Source organism: Stegastes partitus, unplaced genomic scaffold, assembly GCF_000690725.1.
Source record: "Stegastes partitus isolate 25-593 unplaced genomic scaffold, Stegastes_partitus-1.0.2 Scaffold47, whole genome shotgun sequence".
NCBI classification, from domain to species: domain Eukaryota; kingdom Metazoa; phylum Chordata; class Actinopteri; family Pomacentridae; genus Stegastes; species Stegastes partitus.
The window spans coordinates 262,722-286,475 of record NW_007577778.1 but is presented as its reverse complement, the minus strand read 5'-3'; the positions used below and the strand labels follow the sequence as shown (position 1 = coordinate 286,475).

General features: G+C 40.5%; 2 protein-coding genes across 4 annotated transcripts in view; one reads left to right on the top strand and one right to left on the bottom strand.

Annotated features, from left to right (window-relative positions):
- The window catches only part of gbf1 (golgi brefeldin A resistant guanine nucleotide exchange factor 1), a 90,883-nt gene extending 85,477 nt beyond the window's left edge, over window positions 1–5,406 (top strand). For both annotated transcript variants that reach the window (XM_008306801.1, XM_008306800.1), the window contains exon 40: window positions 1,389–5,406. In XM_008306801.1, coding sequence (XP_008305023.1) covers window positions 1,389–1,642 — 254 coding nt within the window. In that variant the 3' untranslated portion in view covers window positions 1,643–5,406. The remainder of the gene's footprint in view (window positions 1–1,388) is intronic.
- A 4,059-nt stretch (window positions 5,407–9,465) lies between these two features.
- macroh2a2 (macroH2A.2 histone) lies at window positions 9,466–21,496 on the bottom strand. 2 transcript variants are annotated; one of them, XM_008306798.1, is made up of 9 exons: window positions 21,312–21,496; window positions 18,715–18,892; window positions 17,013–17,119; window positions 14,945–15,142; window positions 13,066–13,170; window positions 12,760–12,859; window positions 12,581–12,670; window positions 12,052–12,226; window positions 9,466–10,024 (listed from the first exon to the last, which is right to left on the bottom strand). In XM_008306798.1, the coding sequence occupies exons 2-9, from the start codon at window positions 18,884–18,886 to the stop codon at window positions 9,859–9,861; spliced, it is 1,113 nt and encodes a 370-aa protein (XP_008305020.1). In that variant the 5' UTR covers window positions 18,887–18,892; window positions 21,312–21,496; the 3' UTR covers window positions 9,466–9,858. The 2 variants fall into 2 exon arrangements, with proteins under 2 accessions (XP_008305020.1, XP_008305021.1); XM_008306799.1 differs by lacking the exon at window positions 21,312–21,496 and adding an exon at window positions 20,756–20,829.
- Between the last annotated feature and the right edge of the window lie 2,258 nt (window positions 21,497–23,754).

Sequence of the window (23,754 nt, the reverse complement as noted above, 5' to 3'; positions counted from 1 at the left end):
AGAGGTCATTATTAAGCTGCTGATACTTATTTTTATGGCTAAGGACAAATAAAAGCTTTCAAAATGGTTCTGTTTCAATAAAATTTATGGTGTACAACCATTTTGTGGCATTTTCTGTCTGTTGCTGTGCCATAATTACAGAATAAACGCGTTATAATGAAAAAAAACTGAAGCGGGTAACCTGCGGTGGGAGACGTGTTTGCAGTCCTCCTGTAGAATAATTCAGTGAGTGAAAAGACTTTTTTGCAGATAATGTTCGTAGGAAGTCCCACCTTTTAGACGGTATGCTCGGTTTTTTGAAGTAGCGCCGGCATTGGAGATATTTTGGCCTAAACTTCGGGTATTTTGACAGTTTTCACTGTTGGGTGAGAGAGGCGGTCTTGGCTGACATGATTTGTGTGATAGCAACTAGTTGTAGAGAACGAAACGTTGACAATACATTGTCCTTGGGTAGGATAACATTCACTGAAAATATGAAAAGATTTAGTTGAATTCTTATAGCAGTAGAGCTTTATACTTTTGACCGGTTTTTCAGGTGATTTTTACGGAGCCCATCAGGTGATATCGATAAGAAATAAAAATAACTCGTTCCCACACATTAGTAAATCGTGGCCATGAGTTATTAATGCGTGGGAACGACATAATTATCACACGATGTTTCATTGCAAGAGATGGCAGGATTGGTGTATTTCATTCCAAGGTTAAAATAAAATGAAATGAAATCAAAATGCTCCATGTTTCATGCAGGTACGCCCGTTATCCTTAATCGACAGCTGGTATGACCGCACTGTGAAATTTGCTCCACAACTTCTCTTGTTTCTTCATATTAGTAATGCAAGGCCACAATTTAACTATGTCGTTCCCACACATTAATAACTCGTGGCCATGATTTACTAATGCGTGGGAATTAGTTATTTTTATGTCTTATCGATGTCACCAGACGGGCTCCATAGATATTTGGTCATTTTTGTAAAAAAAAGAAAAGAAAAGAAAAACAAGGGGGTGACCAACTCCCCCCGCTTTTGACCAAATTTCCTTAAACTTAGACTGAAGTGGTTTTGGTTGGACCCTTTAAAACTGGCCAAGTTTCATCGAAGTCGGTGAGATGGCTTGTGCCGCCCCCGCCTGGTCCTATCATGGATGCACTCTCAACCACATTTCATGATCTTCCTCAGCACAGTTCTACAGTAAATGCTGCATTGTCACATATCATATCCATCACATTTAAACAAAGCCGATGCAGACCAGCCTACAGTCTGTGTTTATTAAACTTCTGAACTGATGTGAAAGAACAATCAAGCCCAGTCTCCCAGTTGTGTCCTATTGTAAAACTGACTAGTGGAGCAGTGACTGAGCTACATTCATTTTTCTGTTGTTTTGTTTTGTAGGATCAGACCGGTCGTCTCCGATCCCGCCCTCGGTTCCTCCCATGCCGGTGCCGTTAACAGGATCTCCTACCCAGGCTCCCACACCTTTGAGCCAGTCCCCCCTCATCCTGCAGCCCCTCGCCTCTCCCCTGCAGGTGGGAGTCCCGCCTATGTCCCTGCCAATCATCCTGAACCCTGCCCTCATTGAAGCCACATCTCCTGTACCGCTGCTGCCTGGTCCCAGACCTACGAGTCCCTCTGACGAGGTCAAGTAAGGGGAACTCCGTCTGCCCTGCAGCTGCATTACTCCCTCTTTAACAACTGGACCCAGCTATTACTTTAACAGCTGCTTGTCACCAGGTCTCTGAACTGATGTACGAGAAGACAACGTGGATGACTTATACAACATTTAATTTAAAGGAAGAATCCCCGTAAACAGGTGACATTGTTGAAAAAATAGTTGCTGGAGCACCTTGCTTTCTTTGTGCAATTTTTGTGTTTATCTTCTAATAATGCATTAGATAAATGACTAAAGGGAGACAATGTACTAGATATTTGGAACTTAAAATATTGCATGAAAGTCATTCTAGGAAAAATAATAAGTCAAAGTATGATTGAGGCTCCCTTAATTCAAAAGTCCCGGCAGGTCTATAGCACTGAGAGCGCCACCGTTCTGTCCTCACTCATTTTGGGGGAGACTTTGGGTTTGGGTTTTGGCAACCTGGGGAGAGTTTATGTTATATCACTTGTGGTGGAAAATTTACTTGCAGAATCCATTACTTTTAAACTCATTGCATTATGTATATTTTAAACTGATACAATAAAAAAAACAAAAACAAAAAATTCCCCACTTAATTTTTATTCTTTGAAAGGTAAGGAAGGCTTTAAATTGTAAGTCTGGTGACGTTCTGTATTTTAGTTACTGTCTTAAAGTCTCTTCTAAAGACCAAAACCAATAACATGTTTGTCCATCTCAGAAAAAGAGGTTCAGTATCTTCCTAAAACATCTGTAGTTTTTACTACACGAATATGAGGACGGCAGTAGAACCCTATGGAATGGAGGAAGAAGACATTAGGTTTTTATACACTAACCATACTTAGTTGGATTTATTTTGTTTTGGTTTTGCTCGGCCAACAAGATCCGTTGGTGACAAGAAAAGCTACCAGCTATGAGGAAAAGTACATTTATCCACACCTCTGATTCTGACTCCTGAGTGAACAGTTTTCTGATATGAGGATGTAGTTATTCCTAATGCCATCAACATCAGGTTCATGTATTCAGGATTAGCCTGATGCTGGACTAGACTAAAGGAGTAGTACAAGAGCCTGGATTGTTAAGACTTTAGGGCTTAGTGTAGACTCAGCGCCATAAATGAAATCATTGTTGAGTTCTTAAAAGAAAGAGAAACACCTGAAGGTGACCACAGTCCCGCCCTTCACATAGATTTTAACTTCAAGCTGACCTCATAGCTTTGCTCGTGCTTTATATTAATCTGGAGATTAAGCAGGGACAGTAAAGAACCACATGTTGGAATTTTAGGTACTGCGTATTGGTGATTAAACAGCATTTCTATGGCAAGCCATTTTAACATTTAATAGCTGATATTGACAACATTGTGTTGACTCGTCGTAGATACACTGTGACGAGTTTTTATTCCAGATATCAGTAACGTCATTCTGGCCAGTCAAACCCACAGTTGGATATCTCTGTAATTCAGTTGGGACTAATCAGAATGATAGCTGCACAAATGTCAATTATGACTATGCTAATTGTTCATCTGAGGCTTCCCATTACATGTCGGTCCAGCAAAGCATCTCAACAGTGCCAGCAGAAGTGATGGCAGACGCTGTGGCGTGAAAGATCATTAGACACCGCTGTGAAGAGCTCATCAGAAGAGAGTTTGTGGATGACGAGAGCTTTGTTCATTAGAGGCTCGTGGTCCAAATTTAGTAGAACTTGTGCCTCAGGCTGCTCTGACATGCCGATGAAACGGCTGTCATATGAGGTTGCAGTTGAAGTACCAAAGTATGTCTGAAGATCAAAACCGTTGCACTCGTCGTCGCTTCTGTCCTGATTACAGATATCTGCAATGTCAAAAGTCTAATTCATATCTGTAATTACATTTTGACCAGCTACTTACTACGTCATTCTGATCTACTCAGACTTCATTCATGGTTTTAAAAAGGACAGTGTGCAGTTGTTGTTGAATTAAGGGAAAATAAAGATATCTTGAACAAGAATTATGTCTATTCAGAATTAAACTGTAGATATCTAAAAGTGGAATTACAGCTCGTCATAACTTAGATGCCGATATCTGTAGTGAGAAACACATGAATGTAAAAACGGCTTGCCATAGTTTTCTGTAGCTTTGACTTGAGCTGGATGTTCCAGAGGGCCAAGCAAACTGAGGGATTCATGTCTGAATCAGACCTGTATGTAAAAAAAAAAAAGACTATTTATAGAGCTGGTGGTTGTTATGTTTAAGAGAATCTATTGTTGTGTGACAGCCAGACACCGAGACACTGACCTCTACTGATTATTTTCTGTCGTTTTAGTTCTTCATGGGCTTTTTGTCCCCGATGGCTAAAAAAGAAGCAGCTTTGACTTCAGGCGCCTTATGAAATCTAGTGAAGTGTAATTGTGTGCACGTGAAGCCTTTCTCAGATGGACTGGAGACATCACATTTCAAATTGTAGATACTAGCGTCTGCCAAGAGCTCACTCCACTGTACGCCGGACACTTAGAGCGCCTCACAGTGACTCTCTTACTTTATGATAACAAGTCATTTAAAGAGCTGACTATTGATGTTATTTGATCATGTCTGTGTAGCTCGCTGTGGACAGCAGTCCACATGATTAATCCCCAGAGCCTGAGGAGCAAGTCTTTACAGCTCTGTCATATCACAAGGAAATCTATGGAACAACATTAGAGCACTAACGTAACACCTTAGAGTTTACTGTCACTGCTTCTCAATGCTTAATGTTGAAATGTTGAATTACCACTGAATTTGGAAACCATCTATTTCGGTTTATGTGGTTCGATTTATTCTGATTATGTGGCAGAACACACACATCTCAGAGAAGACGATTAGCACCAGGATTTACACATTAGTGTAAAAAATGAATGTGTCTAATATTTAAAAAACTGACCTGCACAGAGACTGACTTCATGAAGGTTTATTTGTTTTTCAGAATTGGTCCTTAGTACTGGTATGAAGGCTGTCCATTAAACTCTGTGATAGTAATCATGGGATGACTATGATAACGAAGGGAGAATCCCAGTGTTGTCATGGTGTTATCAGAAGTATAAATGAGTTAAAGAACAGTGAAGCAGGTGAAGAAAGGCAGCCACCACGTTAACGTTTCCCTTATAGTGTCATAATTCTGACATATGTTCTTCAACCAGGATTTGACCATAGAAAATATATCAAAGATGGACGTAACCATGACTTCAGACATTGCTTTGTGGACTGCCATTTTGAAGTCTTGAGTTTGAAATGTGGCTGTCACCATCTCTGAAACCAACTGCTGTAAAACATCTCCATGCTTTATCATTTGTTTTCCTCTAAATGGGATTCTAGTTTACTAAATCAACACCTTGCTGCATTAAAAAAAGTATTGCAACTAGCAACTGAGTCCATAAAGTCAGGTAAATGTTAACTAAGTTAGCAGATCAGGTGAGTGGGAGGCTTCTGTACGGCACTTCTGCATCATGGCAATCTTTGATATAAAGTTCAATACAGCGTAAAACTTCAAGTCACCTTCAGCGTACCAGAGAGGAGTTCAAACTACATAACACTGATGGGTGGTTTTCAAAGGAAAATATATCAATGCTATATTCAGTGGTATCTTCACGTCCACAGTAAGGGTTCAGCTGTGGTGACGATCGGCTCTTAACAAGCTGCTCCAGTTTGCTTCCATAGACTTGTGCTGATGTTGTTGCATGCTGATTGTGCCTTGTGTACAATAACATGTATTCTGGTAAACTGACTAATACACCATTCAATGGCGACCTGTCTTTAAGGCGTGTAGATGTAAACTGAAAGCTTCAGCTTCATTCAAAGTGGCCCTGGGAATCTCTCAGTGATGTTTCATGTTATTTATTGAATTGAGGAAGAGGAGATGGATGTTTCTGCTGCAGTCAGTCAGATAACAGTACAGCCTTATAGAGCCACCAACATGTAAGCTGTGTGTTTATTTGTTGTACAGGACTTTTTACAGGAAATTACATGAATATTGTGTGTGTGTATATACACACACATATATATATGCACACATATATATGTGTGTATGTGTGTGCATATATATATATATATATGTATATATTAGTGCACCTCAAAAAGTTAGAACATCATTGAAAAGTTTATTTTTTCATGATTTAATTTAAAAGATAAACTTTCACATATTCTATATTCATTATGCATAAAATGGAATAACTTTGAAGCCTTTCTTTTTTGATGATTATGACTTATAGCCCATGAAAATCTGAAATCCAGTATTTCAAATGATTAAAATATTTCCTAGATCGATCACAAAAAGAATTTACAATCCAGAAATGTCCAACTTCTGAAAGGTATGTTCATTTATACATTTAATAATTGTTAGGGCACCTTAACCATGAATTGCTGCATCAATGCAGTGTGGCATGGAGGCGATGAGCCCGTGGCTCTGCTGATGTGTTATTGAAGCCCAGGTTGCTTTGATAGCAGCCTTCAGCTCGTCTGTATTTTGGGATCAGATGTTGCTCATCTTCCTCTTGACAGTAAACCAGATGGGGTTCAATGGGGTGAGCCGGGTGGGTCAGACAAGTTGACCGGCCAATCAAGCACAGTAATGTCATGGCCAGCAGACCATTTGGTCGTAGTTTTACCAGTGTGGGGGTGGTGCTTAGTCCTGCTGGAAAATAAAAATTGGCATGTCCATAAAGCTTGTCAGCAGATGGAAGCATGAAATATCCTATTAGACACTGTGTTGACTTTGGACTTGATAAAACTAAGTGGACCAACACCAGCAGATGACATGGTATCATTACACTAGTTAAACTTCACACTGGGCTTTAAACACCTTGGGTTCTGAGTCTCTTCACTCTTCCTTCAGACTCTAGATCCTTGATTTTTAAATGAAATGGAAAAATTACTTTCATCTGAAAAGAGGACTTTGGACCACTGGGCAACAGTCCAGTTCTTTGTCTCCTTAGTTCAGGTAAGATCTTCTGATGTCTCTGGTTCAGGAGTGGTTTGATATTTGCAATGCAGCAGTGGTAGCTCTTTTCCTGAAGACGTCTGTGCTTGATGGCTCTTGATGCACTGACACCAGCCTCAGTCCTTATGCAGCTCTTCAAAGTCTTTCCTACTACACTTTCCCTTCCAGTCGACTTTCCACTAATATTCTTTGATGCATCACTCTGCTAACCGAAGCCTTTTCAGCAACGACCGTCTGTGGTCTATCGTCCTTGTAGAGGGAGTCAATGATTGTCTTTCGGACAACTTTTACGTCAGCAGCCTCCCCATGATTGTGGTTCTGTGTGCTGAACCAGACCAAGATATACACGGTATTTATTCAGTGTATCTCTTGGTCTGCACTGCATTTACCCTATTTGAATAGTTATTTACTCAAACTTAAAATGAAATATTTAGATAATTTTAAATACAGGATTTCTGATTTTCATGAGATATAAGCCACATGTAACAAGTCTAGAATATGTTAAATTATTACGTTTTAGAATAACTGCTGGAAAAATATTAAGCATTTTCATGATGTTCTACTGTTTTGAGATGCACTAGTATACATATAAATGAAAGGTGATGTACTTTTTACTATGTAATAAATGTATAGAATGTGCTCATGCTGGTGTGTTGAGTTTTTTTTCCTACAGTTTGTTGTCTGAACTGCAGTTTTTCAAGAAGCTGCTGAGACACTTGAAACTGTGACACTACCAGAGCATAAATATGTTTTTCGTCACTGTGTATACAGTCACAGATAGAGACGGAAGTATCATTGTGTCATAGACTTGAAACACAATTTTCATCATTCAAAGGGAGTATGAGCAACCAATTACAACAAATATGTTTGAGAAAGGGGCTGCAAGGTGGCTCGGTGGTTAGCACCTCGCAGCAAGAAGGTCGCCGGTTCGCGCCCCAGTGAGGACACCGGGATCTTTCTGTGTGGAGTTTGCATGTTCACCCTGTGCAGCGTGGGTTCTCTCTGGGTTCTCTGACTTCCTCCCACAGTCCAAAAACATGTTGAGGTTAATTGGTGATTCTAAATTGTCCGTAGGTGTGAATGTGAGTGTGCTTGGTTGTCTGTCTCTAAGTGTAGCCCTGTGATAGACTGGTGACCTGTCCAGGGTGTCCTCTGCCTTCGCCCTGAGTCAGCTGGGATAGACTCCAGCCCCCCACGACCCTAGGATTAAGTGGTGTATAGATAATGGATGGATGTTTGTTAAATGTACATACATAGATCTCATTCTGGATATTTCTGATATTTTGTCAACTCAATCACAAACACAACACAAGTTGAAATGTGTGGCTTGGCCAGTCGATTGAACCAAGACACAAACCATCTGCTGGTTGGTACTCTTACATGTTTTTCCAGTTGACTGAGCTGATCTAGATCCAGACCCTTTGCTATGAAATCAGTTTTATAGCAGTTGTTCATCATTTAATGCATACCTGAATTTTCAAACAAATTGTAGTTTGATAGTGAAAACTTTACTTCTTCAGTGTCAAACTGGAAAGTTCTGCCACCATCGATCATTCTGATTTAACGGTGTATTGAGTAGTAATTAACTTACCCCGTCAGAACATAATGTACATGTATATTTCCAAACACTGATGCATTGGAGCTTGCTGCCAGGCAGGCATCTGATCGATCCAAAATTCATTCTGCAGGAGGACAATGAGTCCAGCATCCAGTCAGTCATTAAGAACGACGGTATTTTTAGCAGCAAGAACAAGCAGTCCTGCAACAGATGGTGTGACCCCCACACAGCCCTGATGTCAACACCATGGAGTCAGTCTGGGGTTAAATAAGGAGACTGAGAGAGACAGGAGGCCTGTAGGAAGTCCTCTGAGATGCTGAACAACTACCGACCAAGCAGCTTGAAAAACTACAAGTGCACCAACAAGAACTGGAGCTGCGGTAAAGACAAAAGCTGCTTCAATCAAATACTAAATAGTTTTCCACTGTTCAGCTTTTGGAGGTAGTTCTGATTATTTTATGTTTTGGAAGTATCCTCACTGTACTTTTAATACAGTCGTCTATCTTACATGTTCCTATCAACAAACCCAATGTGCACAAAAACAAACCAACAGTGAACTCTTCTCCTAACATGTACTGGGCATTGAAGTCTGACATCTGTGACAATGAGCTCCACTGCTGTTCAAAACTCGTTACCAAAATGAAACTATATCATTGCACAAAAATATAAAATCAGCTTGTAATATTTTATTAAATTCTAAATAAGTATTCGTGGTTCCAGCAAACAAAATCTCGACAACATCAAGAAGCAACTCAATACAACTACACTATAAATGATGGACAGATGGAGAGAGTCACACATCTGTGACACAAAGAGTTAATGGGCTTGTCCATGCTGCTTGTGGGATGTTGTTCCACTGGTAAAGTTGGTGGACGTTTTGGAGGACAACGTCCATCCAGAGCTGTCCCAAACCATTTCTGCATGAAGTTGCCAACAGCCCACTGTCGTCCTTCTCTTGTCACCGTGCCATTTGAATAAAGCTACATTTTGGGGTCTTGTGTTTTTAAATAGGGTATTATTTTGATGTCCTCTCATACTCAGGTGTATAAAGTGGTGCAGTCTTGACAACAGACATAAAGTGAGAGATTTAAAAAACACTAAAGATCTGGAGCTGATCATGGGATTTGTTGAGGATGAGAAAAATAAATACCAGGACTGATCCTTTAAGCTGGTCTCCTTGCTTGACTGGTCCAGCAGCATTTTGTAGTAGAATTACAAATGATGTCTGCTATCAAATGCTTCTTGCTTGAAAGAGTAACACAAACACTAATACTGTGGACAGTGTCACTTAGAACTTTTTAAAACAGCAACAGTGAAGAACAACAGAGACAAGTGTTGAAAGCCTGAGCAGACCACTGGTGTAAAACATCTGAGTTTTATTTCAAAGCAAAATGAAAACCACAGTTTTTTTTTTTTAGTAAACTAACTGTATCAGAAACTACATAGGCCAGAAAATAACTGTTATACAATATTTGTACATGGAATGTAAAAACATCATGAAACAAGGAGGCAGAATATCAAACTGTACGGACTTAAATGATCTAATCTATAAAGAATTCAATATCTCGAAGGGACAGTGGAACATAAATGTGAACAGCACTCCACTCACAAATATTGTTTTTCCTCTTTAATCAACAGATTCCACATCAAAAGCCCTACTGTTGCCTCACCTACCTACACCATCAGCAACAAACAACAGTTAGAAAAACCAACCCCTAAAACCAGGATTCCTCACTTGGTGTCCAGCTTGGCCATTTCCTGAAGGTATATTCCAATGCTCTCGCTGTCAAACAGCACAAAATAAATGTTTTTCAGAGAGGAGCTGGTGGACGACACAAAATGGTTGGAGATGGCCTTGAGGATGAGCTGAGCGGCTGTTTGCTTTGGGAAGCCGTTCCTGTGAGAAAGAGTCAGGTTGGTAACTGAACGTGTGGTGAGCAGTGGATAAAGAGCAGAGAACACGAATGCACATGAGCTGCAGTTACAAACAACACAGCAGACGAATAATGTGAATGTCATTAGAAATAAAAATGTCTGCCTCTGCTATCGATGTGAGAGACAAATGATTTCACAGCTACACTGGACTGCTGGACAAAGACTCTGAACACTCTGAGTGGTTCTGATTCTGACTAAGTTGTGACCACAGCAGCCAACATCTTCCAGGAGAGCGAGCCTTTCTGAGATCTCCTTCTGATTTCAAAGAAAATGCTGCATGACACTAAATCCACAATCCAGGTGTTGCACAGTCATGTTTCTGTGGCTAATGAACAGGATTCTTCATCACTTTGTCTGAATTTATGCAACTTCTCACCGTGAACACTGAGCCACATTCACATCACTTTCATCAGTTAGAGGAGAACTCTGGTTCTGGTTTGGTGCAAAATCACAGAATGACAGGATGCTGATTCTGGGGAATAACTTCTATTGGCTCAAATGCTGCATGTAAAGTGTTTTGCTGCTTATTTACTCATCAGTCGGCATGAAAGTTGATTATTGTGGACGTATGAGGTTTTTTTTAATTAACTCCACAACTTAAAGTCATTGACAGTGTTTCACAATTTACTAAACAGATTTTATTTTCCTTGTACATGCGATGATGAACAAGTCACACATGTGTTATATGGTGCTCTTCATAGCCAACTAAATGTGCCTTCTCTCTCTCTCTTTATGCATGTTTAATACTCTGTCTTTTTTTGAGTTTCCACCTAAAAACATTGACAGATGAAGTGAAAAACATCTCCACAGCTCTAAGACCAAAATGATAAATGTTGGGCTCCAGAAATACGACACTTTGGAGAAATTATGTAGAATCATTCTCTGTGTTCCCATCACCATGCCTGAGGGACACGGTAAAAACTCCAAAAAGCAAAAACGGATTTTTTTTTTTTAAACTTCTGCCTGATGATTTGTTAATAGGCAGTAGAATTAAAAAATAAAAACTCAACTTTTTTTTTAAAATTTAAAATAAAAAATACTTTCTTTTTTATGTAGAATTAAAAAAAACTAAATGTATAAATTAAAAAATAAGATATATTTTTTAAGAGAATGCCTCTCCTCAAAATTCTCAAATGCAGCTCTACCAGTTACTAACAGAATAAAGAACAACAATGCTACACCCAGTTTAGTCATTGTCATTTCAGCCACTTGGAGAGCTTTAAGAAGGAACGTGTGTCACATTTACCTTTAAAAAATGTTGATAAAACACATTCTAGTAACAGATATGACCTGGTCCCAGTACCAGGATCACATGAATAAAGGGTTTACCTCCATCAGTCTTTACAATGAAGCTCTAATGTGTGAGATTTTGATACAAACATAGCAGCAAACAACCATCTGCTGTGTAAAGATATAGTGGAGTAAAAGCATCGTTAGAGAATAAAGTTACACTCCCTCTGTGTGTGTGTTAAGAAGCGAGCTTCTCTCCTCTGTCTACTAGTCTAATCACATGCATGTGAGCCCTCCCTTTGAAATTGTTCCTCCTCACGTTTGTAAATGAGCTGACAGTGAGTTCCCATAATGCAGTGTGAAAGTGAAGGTGCAGTCCAGAGAGACAGACGCTGAGCCTTTGAAGACGTTCTTATGATTGGGTATTGTTTGGGTTTTTTCTGACTCCAGTGCTAAAACAGCACTTTTAAAACCGTATAAACTGATACTGAGAGAGAAAAAAAACATCAAAGAAAGGCTTGTTTTGGAGCACCAGAGGGCAGATATTTCAATCAATAGCTCAGACATTTAAGTGGCACCAACATCTGTGTTGCTCATTGGTCTGGTAGCTACCAGTCATAACGGCTGTAACAGGCTGTAAAGCAGCACTTTTTCAAATTTCCCTTCAGTTACAGATCAGCCCTCGTGGTCAAATGTGAGTGAACAAGCACAGAGCAGCTCTACTGACGACGTGCAGACAGTCTGAGGTGTGGAACTCACCGTCCGGCAGGAAGTGAAGGGAAAGCCACTGACTTAAGTTTCTTCTCCTCTGCTGCCGAGAGGCAGTTCTTCACCGTCTTCTCCAGCTGGTCCTCACACTTCTCTGAGCCCCACTGAGGGATGTTACAGTGGATGATGAAGCGGGCTGCCATCCCATTGGCCTGGCTCACTGCCACTGCAGGATGCACAGACACACTCTTAGCCTGACTGTGTTATATAGCTAATGAGTTCCTAAAGAGCACCCTAAGTCAGCTGGGATAGGCTCCAGCCCCCTGTGACCCTAGTGAGGATGAAGCGGTGTATAAATGATGGATGAATGTTACACTGCATAAAAGATGCTTCTAGCCATGGTTGTGCTGTTTCCATGGAGTTGCAAGAATTGACATTGCAGTGTGGAAAAACGTGGCACAAACAAAAAGCTGAAACCATTTGGGTTTCAGAGTCTTAAAAAGTAACCTCAGAGCTTTTCACAACATCCCAGCTGATACAGTTTGCTCTGTGTGAAGTGTCTGTCCAGGTCAATATCTACCTGATGCCACCTCCAAAGGCCCTTGTGCTTTCCGCAGCTCCTTCACTCCGTCCAGGAACTCTCGGCCTCCAGCTTTCTCCAGGGCATTGCCTGTAAACACGGCACAGCAGAAGCTGAGCAACAAGTGAGGACGTGCAGAGGGAAGTTTGAAAAGTGGCTAACGAACATGCCCTCCTTACCCACTCCATCTTTGAGGTCCATCTCTGCATTTGTTGGATTAATTATTCCCTCCACCTTGATTGTTCCAATTTTGCTGATTTCACTCTCTGTTAGTGAAAGCTGTGGATTCACAAAGACATCAACACGACGTGACAAAACAGCTGCTGTGTTTTATTACAGAGTGTAAATGTTGTCGATCAGGCCTGTTAGCTGGGCTTTTATCAAACATAATACTGACTCTTATCTTCATTTTACCACCTTTAGTCAGCTTTACTTCACAAGTAACAGCACATAGACACAATGTGAGTGTAACACATGCACATTACCTTTTGTCCAAGGAACAGGCTTTTTGCTGACAGGATGGTGAAGCCATCTCCAGGACCATCTTCCACTGTGGAGTTTGGTACAGACTCTTTGTCGTTGTCTGTGCTCTTTGTCAGATGGAGAAAAAAAAAAGTATATTAAATCGCAGTTAAATCATAATAGAATGTACCACCCTAATCACTCTAGTTATTAATTAGTATTTGCTGAGTAGTAACTCAAGCTGATTCAATAATCATATAGCAGTCTCCGATGGGTTTGTTATTTACTGTTTGTTACTTATTCTTCATGTAATATTATGTGATTTCAGCCTAATTTTATCGTATTTTGGCAAAGAACTTGATCATCACAAAGGCATTCAGCAGTTTGGCACATTGTGCTACATCAACAAAGGGTTATCGTAACGTTTTTTCTGGCCTCTGAACATCAAAGTTTGAGAGAATATTCTGAAGTCAAGGTCCTCGTACTTGCTTTTTCTAAAACTATCAACCATGTCACAGTCTTCTTTAACTTCAACTCCAAAACCCAACTGGATGTCAGAGCTGCTCGGACGTGGACTTGCGTTGAGAAGTGGTTTCACCCGTGACTAAAGATGTTTTTGTCAACTTTTTCAAAATGTGATTTTGTTATAAGGGCAAAGGTTTCTGAATCAATTTTGAAAAACAGTTTGTGTGATATCCAGCCCAGCTCAGTAAAGGACTCAAATGAGTGTTCATAATATGATTTAGACTACAGCATGATTTCAGAATTTCGGTTTAAAGTTATAAACCCAATAGGACTCCAGTATTTTGTTGGTGACCTCTAAAAGCATACTGAGGTTTTACATGAGGTGACAGAAAGCATGGTTTTGTCCTGCAGGTGGAAGCAGTTTCAAACAAGTAACAGACGTCCAATGAAGGAATTAAATCTGTTGCATGATCTGCTGGCCAGTCGCACTACGCTACAAACTATACAAACTAGACCATAGGACATTCCAAACCACTAAACTGTTCCTACCTGGTATGATGAATAGAACAAAGAGGGATGACGATGCACATGTTAACTGAAAGGTGGTTTAAAATGTGTTCAACAATTTAACTATTTCTTTTAGGGGAAGCTAAAAAAAAAGGATTCATATATGGAATTGTGATACTTATTTCTACCATCATGAATCAGTTCAGAATTGCCAAATATTATTTTTGTAATAAAGTTGCACTAATAAAATCAAACAGGTGGACTCAAGGCTTCACAAGGCGTCTGCCACCACTGGTGGGGTAAAGAGAGTAGTTTTGTCTATTCAGTGTATTTTGTTTCCTGTTGCCTGTACAGTGTTTTGGATAGTTAGCTTTCCCTTGTGCCAACACTACAGCAGAGAACTAAAAAACAGTCACCAGCTGATCAGTAACTGACACTTCATTTCATAACTTTTAAACAGATACAAGATTGTCAGATGCTTCTAAATTAAGGCAGTCAACCCACATGACTAACTTTGCTCTGTTCTCTCAAACACTTTCTGCAAAACCAGTGAAGGTCAATCCATGTATTCCATGTCCGTGGGCCAAAAGGGTATGCATGATGCAAATTTTGTCACCCACCCAAGTCCACGAGGTCCGCAATGGTTCTTTGCAGCCCAAAACTTGGGATTCTCGCAGACTGTCCACACTACAAGCATGCTGACTGTGTGTGTGCCAGGAAAACAAGTGGTGCTTAATGCCAATGTTTGGCATAAGGAGAGACGGTACAAGGAGATTCTCTTTCATTCCACACTGTTATATTTTATCATTCACAAAGTCGTAATTGATGTGTTTGCTGCCAAACTTAGGAGAAGCTTTGTTCGTACATGCGTTCCATCGATAGAGCCAGACCCCCCCCTCCCCATGTATCCTGTCTGCTGACTTGACTGACCTTTGGCTTGCGGCCTCGTTTGCCTTTAACCTTTTTGAAGGATTTGACTGGCTTCTTGCTCTTTGAGCGTTCTTCCTGCTTGTCAGGGACGGATGCCTGGGTGTCCGATTTTACCCGGCTTCCCCTCTTCTTTGAGAGCAGTTCTGGGTGAATCCGAGGCAGAACCCCTCCATTTGATATGGTCACCCCCCTCAGAAGCTGATGGAAAAAAAAAACATTATAGAAATAAGGACTTTGGATTTGCTAGATTGTCCTACAGAATACAAAACACAGCCCTTGTCGTCACAAGAACGTTGTTCTCTTTAGGAAACTGTTGTGGTTGTTCCAAGCAGAGGTTAACTACAGTATCGGGACACTTAAATGAACCATTAACTGATACACACACCATCTGCTGTCAGCTGAAACCTTCACTATCCCCACGCATACACCTTGGACCCCACAAAAAACACTGACTCCAATTATCATGAGAGGGCAGTTGCTCATAGAATATAATTTAGCAATATGATATAATTACAGCAATACAAAAACAGCATTTATTATGGCTGAACCTCAGCTTTCAATAGAATACTACTAACGTTAGTATCCAGACAGACAGAACCTGATATCTCGAGAAACTGCACAACTCAACTACAGCTTAATGCAAAGAACACTGCTCCGCTGTCCAACATGTGTTTGCAGTGGTGGAGCCACTGGTGCTACTGGCACAGTTGATAGGGTTAAAGGTGCGTGAGGCAACGTGATTCATTGGCAGCTCTGGATGCCAGATAGAGATGTGTCTTTGAATGTTGAGGTCTTCATTACTAGGTCATGCTGGGTGGCATCATTCATGTCAAAGCTATTTCCACTATTCCACCAGTGACTAACAAAGGCTGCACTTAATAATATGTTTACATTGACAGCCAATCAAATGATTGAATTTGAAAGGAGGGGCTTATAGTGATGACAAGCCCACAGAGAAGAATAATTCTCTGAACTATCTCCTCAGGTGGAGCAGCAGATTGTCCACTAATTGCCAGGTTAGCAGTTTGATCCCTGGCCCCTCCATGTGCCGATATGCACAATACACTAAACCCCAAGTTTGTCCCCATGACAGAAGAGCACGTTGCGTGGCAGCTCTGTCACTATCGGTGTGTGAGTGTGTGTGAATGGGTCAATGAGAAACACATTGTAGGACCTGGCTATGATTAAAAGTCGCTATAGAAGTGCAGACCATTTACTATCCAGTTCCTCTCAGCTCTACCTGTTTTGGCTCATTGTTTAGTTTAACATATCATAAGCTCCACTCTCAGCTGCTGTTTTCATTGAAAAAAAAACAACAAAAACCCACGTTTGACTACCTGCACAGCATCACACGTACACATACTGGGGCAGGAATGAGAATGCTTCACAAGTTGCTTGAGGATCCTGGGTTTTAAGATCTCTTCAGCATCAAAGTAGTTCAATTAGGGGTCTCATGTTCTCATTTTCTATGTATCCACTGCAACATTACACTTTCTGTGTTTTGTAAAAGTTTACATACGCTCACACAGGTGAAGACTTTTACCATTGGAAAAAACAAACAAACATATTGATACGTAAGCTCATGTTTAATACACTGAATCTTGTGGGGACACTGCCTCCATTTGGTTAGTAAATCAACAATCACATTAACCTTTCTCACAATTAAGATCACATACCTAGAAGTAAATCAGAATTACAAAATAAAGTCTCCATGTCTTTTTCTTTTTTGAATGCAGCATCTCTGTGTAGGTATTTGGTGGCCATGGTTCGGGTGGTAGAGCAAGGTGTTCAGTAACCATAAGGTTGGTAGTTTGATCCCCAGCTCTTGTCCCAGTGTTCTTTGGCAAAACACTGAACCCTAAGTTGCTCCCAGTTTATTTCTTCTGTGAATGCAATGCCCTTGTAGTTAATGGGTGAATAAGAAACTGTAAAGCACTTTGTGGAACCTAACAAAGCAAGACACACAGCACATAGTGACTCTGAGTGTGAGATGCTAGCTCTGCCTGTACCTGAAACATGATGGTCTACACACGAATACCAGTCAGCCACTGGTAGAGCACTGTGTTACCTGGTTGAGCTCCTCATCATTGGCCACAGCCAATTTGATGTGCCGGGGAGTTATTCTGCCTTTCTTGTTGTCCCGTGCTGCATTTCCTGCCAACTCCAAGATCTCAGCTTAGAGGAGAGAAAACAGAGTGTGGAAAGCCATCAGACATGCAGCATGTGTTCTGCCATTTAAACAGGTTGATTTTCCACTGACTCCCTGCCCATTAGGAACAGTCAACATGATTAGATCAAACTCTCCTGTTTGGAAACTGTATGGCTTTAAACAACACAAATAAACGCACAAGACAATCTTGTTTTTTTTTTTTGTCTTTTAAGAATTCTGATTGTGTTATTAGTTATAGTCCAAGAAACTTCATTAGTCCCATTTCTATTTGTTTAAGAAATAGACCTGTGCTCTGCAATTTTTCTATTTTGTGATGTGTTACAGGATATGAATTAAATGCAGATAAAACTGTAATATAAAGTAGTAATACAGTAATTTAAAAAAAAGTAACAATGTAATAAATGTCCCAAGAATCCAAAATAACTGAAAGTAAACAAAATAATCATGAGTGACAACAAGCTGAAAGGCTGAATTTACAATAAAATTATCCAAGATAGGTACAGCTGGTTAGAGCAGGCTCATTTGTCTTCCACTAGTCAGGATTTTTATATTGTTTTTAGTTTCAATTCTTTGACAAAGCTCATATGTAGGCATGTACGGTATTACAGCACTGCTTCCCCACTGGCCAGCTTTTAGATGAACAGCTCGGTGTGCCAGAAGTGCAACACTGCTGCTGCAGCATCTCAGTAGCGATGAGATTCAGATTCTCAGATTAACAGTTAGTTACCTTTAGTTACCCTGTGGCCTATTAGTCTAGCGTTACTATTAATAGTCAAGAGAAATGTGTCAAAACTGAAACTAAATTAAGTAGCAGAACTATAAAATGTAGTACTGAAACTGGAAAAAGTTACCACAGGAGGACAAATTCTAATCAGTGAAAATAAGGTGGGAATATTGTAATGAAATATAGCACCCTTGTATAATTGTTTTGTAAGTTCTGCCTTTAAACTGATTTTCAATTCACTTTCGTTTTTTGGTTGATTCTTGGGAAATTGTGTTTAAATTAGGCAGGTAGGTTGCTCAAAGCATCTTGGAGAACTTCTTGCAGTTCTTCTGTGGATTCAGTCTGTCTCAGTGTCTTCTATCTCTTCATGTAATTCAGACTGACTCCATGATGTTGTGATCAGGGCTCTGCGGCCGTCAGACCATCTGCTGCAGGATTCTCTGTTCTTCTTGTGGATTAAGATCATTCTTTATGACTGTCTGGATGTTTCGACTTATTGTCCTGCTACAGACGAACTTTTGCACGGGACTGCGTATGTTGCCCAGTGAGCATGTGCTGATATGTTTACAGTGAGTATATGCTCATAAAGATATACAGCTGTGAACAAAAGTTTACAAAACTTTGGTTTTTTTTTGGTCTTGTTTTCCAGAAGACCTATAATAAATTTATGAAAGAACCAAAATGCCTGATTGTTTTTTGCAACCAAGATGCATGCGTCCATCAATAAAAAAATAAGAGTTATAGGAGTCAGTGGAAACTCAAGACTGCCCTGATATATGGTCCTTATAAGTGTATGTAAGCTTTTGTTCACAACTACGCACTTACACACATGGAAGCTGATATGTATGATGCCTAAACCATGTGATGCCGCCCTACCTGCCAGGTACTCGATGACAGCTGCCATGTAGACAGGCGCTCCCATGCCGATGCGGTATTTGTGTGTGCCAGTGCGCAGGTACCTCATCATCCTCCCCACAGGGAAGATGACACCTGCCCTGGCTGAACGGGACAACTTGGTGGCCTTCTTCTTTCCCCCTCTGGCAGACATCCTGGTCTGGACATAGAGCACAACCACATCCAGTGAATAACCAAAATAACACATTCTACATGCACAGCAGTTAGTGAGGCAGAAAATAATAATACTCAGTGTTTCCTCTACATTCATGTAGGAGTGGCAGGCCGCCATTCCTAAATCCTAGCCACTGGGCCTTCAGATTTCTTTCTTTCTCATGTTCCACTCATAGATCTACCACAGTGATAATGGTGAGTGTCGATGAACCTTTTTTTCCTTTCTTTATTCTTTGCATAATATACATGTCAATATAAAGACATTTAATAATATATCATCAGACACAAACTAGAAACAAATTTAAAATGATTAGGTTGTAGGAAATTGACAGAAACAATCTCATTATTTATCCTATTTGTAGGTGAAGACTGACTTGAGAAACAGGCTGCAGGGGATCAGCTTGCAGCATGCATGCTGCTGAGCATCAGCGGCCACCTCTTGGAGAATTTCCCTACAAGAGAGCCTTTGAGCTCTTTTAGAAATAACCCAGAAAAATTAATTGTTCTGAGCTTGGATGCAAACTTTGCTACTGATTCTGCAGCCCTGTTAAGAAATTATTATTTATTGTTTTCATTTTTATTTATTCAATTGTATTGTTTTCTTTCAATAGATAGGTTGTAAAAGTAAAATCTGCTGTTAAGTGTCATTTGTTTACACCGCCACAGCTCCCCAGAGAGCCTGCCCCCGCTCTCCTAGAAGAAACACTGATACTGTATATTACAAAAAGAACCAGTTCTCCTATAATGCAAGTAATAAATAAATAGTCCACACTTTGACATATCTTGTCTCTGAAATCCCAACACATTAAAACTGAATTATAATGCAAGTATTTTTCAAAATCATTTCAAATCTGTTCTAAACTAACCATAGAGGATGATTACTGTGAAGACTGTTAATGATTTCTGTGTGCTTTTTTAATTGTTGTAATTGTTTAACCTTTAGTTACTGTAATAAATCCTACATAAATAATTACAGTAATAACTGCCTGCCGTGCATTCTCCGGCATATGTAGGCTACAAACAACTGGAATCTGCACCAGATGTGTTTTTCTATGAAACCTTCAGCGAACCAATGAACACATCCCCAGGCTGATGTCTTCAGCGGAGTTTGACAGCCGAAAACAAGAAAGTCATTTAACATGCATGTGTACCGATGAAGCAGCGCTGTACCACAAACCAGTAAACAAACGTCGCGTCCACTGTTTGTATCTGGGGTTAGATGAACTTGTGTTTTTTTCTTTTATTTTCAGGTCAAACCATATGTTGATCTGGGATGTTACGAGGAAGGAACCCTCCCCCCTCCGCCCCTCTTCCCGAGGTCTCCATGTAAACAGCGGTGGGCAGTGATCGGCTGCGGCCTGCAGCAGCGCCGCTCAGCTCCCACTTTATTTACATGCAGCGACTCGGTAACGCACGAGCTCACAACGGTAAACATAGAGGGTTACGATGTGCGCGCGAGCCGAGTGGATAAAGAATGTGACCGGAGCCACGGAGGCTAACCGTACTGTACTGTAGCAGGGCTAACGTTACTGTACTGTACTGTACCATGGCTAACGTTACTGTACCGTACCAGGGCTAACCTTACTGTACCGTACCATGGCTAACGTTACTGTACGGTACCAGGGCTAACCTTACTGTACCGTAACAGGGCTAACGTTACCGTACCGTACCATAGCTAACGTTACTGTACCGTACCACAAATACCGTTACTGCACGGTACCACGGCTAACGCTACTGTACCGTACCAGCGTAACGTTACCGCACCACGGCTAACGTTACTGTACCGTGCCAGAGCTAACGTTACCAAACATAACATTACGGCCAAGCAACACCTTCCCCATATGCCTACCTTACATTACACTGGACTTGTTAATTTAAACTGAAGGGAAAAGCTGACAAGGCGACGGCAGCTAACAGAGAAGTCTATTTATGTATTTGTTCCCAGGCACTGATTCAGCAGGGAAAACACATCGCTACGAGGTAATGTTAGCTACGACAGGTCGACTGCATTAAGCTAGTTTCCGTTACTGAACTGTTGTAAAGGTTGCCTCGGCGATGAAAGCTCCAACAGAGATGTGAATATGTTCATTTCTAGGTAATAATTACACAGCGAGCACATAAAGCTGCGGAGTGAACGTTAGCCCCGACAGGTCGGCTGCGTTTAGCTAGTTAATTAAAATCATTCAGTGCACATTCCGCCAGGCACTTTCGCACGTTATTCTACAATTGTACATGAAGTACAACGAGCCATTTCTTTAAACAAGCCCCCACCCGCCCCCTTCTTTTTCCATGTAGCCTCCAATCGTCTACATGTGTGTAATCACATCAGACATGGAAAGTAAAGCCTCCCCGTCAATCCGGATATGCGCTGAGGCATGAAAAATAGAAAGCCTCCAAGTTTCTACCTGTTTTGTCCTCCTTTTACACGAATCAGCGCAAGTCCGAAATGCTCCTGCACGATGAAGGACGGTGCGTTTTTGTTGTGGTTCTCTTTACTTGCTGTCCTTGTGCGTAATAATCTTGCCCTCCAACCTTAGAAAAAAAAGCCCACAGTGCAAGCAGGAACAGCGTAGTCTGGTCGGAGGCTGGCTCTGAGCTACTGATGCTGCAAAGGGGAAAAATTCAGCAGAGGGAAAATCCAGTGAAAACGCCCCCTTAACTGGGGAACTGTGTTTGAAGTCAAAGAAAAAAATAAATATGGGCCCTAGTAATTTAAATAAATTCGACACATTCAAAATGACAACCAAAACAACCTCATGTAGGATCTTACAACATATTTTTATGTCATATTTCTATGTTTCCAGCCTCTGTGTAGTGTGAGGCTGTGCAGGTTCAGAATCTAACAGGTAGTGTAACAGTAAATGAACATCTCTCCTTGAACACACAGACTGGGCCAAGTGAATGAGACAGATGATCCTGGTGCATCAGAGGAGAAATCACAAGGAACTGAGAGTCCCAGCAACCAATCAGATCACTTGACTCCATCTTTGATCTGTCAGAGCCAATAGAGCCATGCAGGGGATTCAGACACATCCACTTACTGAAGACATGACTGTGGGTTCTGTTGGATGCCATATCTTTCCTTTTCATCTCATTTTACAAGACATTACATTGTTTTGTATTTTGCTCTTGAATGTGTTAATCCTCTATTTATTTCAGATTGTTGCACATTAAGCTGCTCATATATTGTTATGAACATGTTTGCCTTTGTTGTCAGCGACATGCTTATTCTAATGTAACACTGTGTAGACATGTGAAGTCAGTCTAGACCAGGGGTGCCCAATCCTGGTCCTCGAGAGCCCCTATCCAGCCTGTTTTAGATGTTTCCCTCTTCCAACACACCGGATTCACACGATCAGCTCATCATCAAGCTCTGCAGAAGCCTGATAACGATCCTGATCATGTGAATCAGGTGTGTTAGAAGAGGGAAACATCTAAAACGTGCTGGATAGGGGCTCTCGAGGACCAGGATTGGGCACCCCTGGTCTATATTGCTGTATTTCACAGTGACCATAATGAGAATTTGACCTAATGTGTGGTTCGTTTTAGTCACCATCTCCTGCTGCTGCTGCTCTCAGAGAACAAATGCTAACTGTCCAGTCAAAATGACTGGAAAAAAAATCTCCCGCAAACCTCAGTTAGGTATATTGCTTATCTTATGTATCACACACACATTCTTTGGACAAAACTTTGGGTGGAGTAGTGAAACAGTGTGGAACTTGCTACGATCATTTTATAATATTGTTGCTAAGTACTGCCTGCAATGATACAACTATATTTGTTCATCATTAGTAGACAGTTTGTAACATAAAAGAACTGATGTTGATAAGCAAAGTTATAGACAACTACAGCATAACAATTTCAGTAAAAAAGATTTAAATGCATGTTGTTTTTGGAATTCTTCTTCTGCACTACATAACACTGAAAACAATTAGGTGAGAGGAGAATAGTTTCCACATCATCCTTCTCACAGCCCGGTTAATTGGGCATTTGACATTAAAAAAAAAACAAAAAAAAAAACAAAACATGTACATTACCATGCAATAAGCTGCATATTATATTCTTTCACTGCCATAGGTTAAATAGAAGCATGTAAATACGGTCTCTGTAACGCCTATAGAGTACCTTATTGTCTGCAGAGAATTTATTTCTGCATGCTTTGCACTACCACTAGCACAGCCCAGGAAGAGACAGAAACAATCTCACCTCTATACAGACAGTATTCATGCACCTTTTATGTAATCGTTTTCTTATATTTGTTTAGCTTGTTGCCTTTGTGGTTTCAGAAATAATGCCATGAGCTGTTTTTTTTCAGAAAATAACATACAGTGTAGTACCTCAATCAAACTGATATTTGATATATTTGCCATTTAATTTACCTATAAATATCAAACTAGAAGTCTTTGATAAAAGAGTAATAACCCTACTTTACATACTGTAACAGCAACAAAATATTTGTAACTGTAGTAAAAGTTTTTGAGGTTAAACCAAAGTTAGAATATCTTTTCTCAAAACACAGCGTATGTTAATTTTCCACTTCTACCCAATGGTCCCTGACAACTGCTGCACCTGCCCCTGCTGGACAGCTGTGCACATCTCTCTTTAAGTGTGCGTCTGTGCTGCAGCCCTCTGATGACTGCCAGTAGCCTATAATCAACATTAACCCAAATCATGGGCTCTGTCCTTTTTCTGCCAGAGCGGAGATCATGTATGACTAGCGTTAGTCTTTAATCATTGTTATTGTGAGCACTGAAGTCCAACACAAATGCATAACAGCAGCATTTCTAATTCAGATGAGGTTTACTGTCAGCCCACTGCACTACCTCATGTGTGTAACTTGCTGTTCAT

Bases quoted from the DNA above. Each gene is read 5' to 3' on its own strand.
- macroh2a2 (XM_008306798.1), bottom strand. From the start codon at position 18,886: ATGTCTGCCAGAGGGGGAAAGAAGAAGGCCACCAAGTTGTCCCGTTCA. The intron at 17,120-18,714 runs GTAGGGCGGCAT...CTCTCCTCTAAG, and splicing joins TGTCATCGAGTACCTGGCAG to CTGAGATCTTGGAGTTGGCA. The intron at 15,143-17,012 runs GTAACACAGTGC...TTTTTCCATCAG, and splicing joins ATGATGAGGAGCTCAACCAG to CTTCTGAGGGGGGTGACCAT.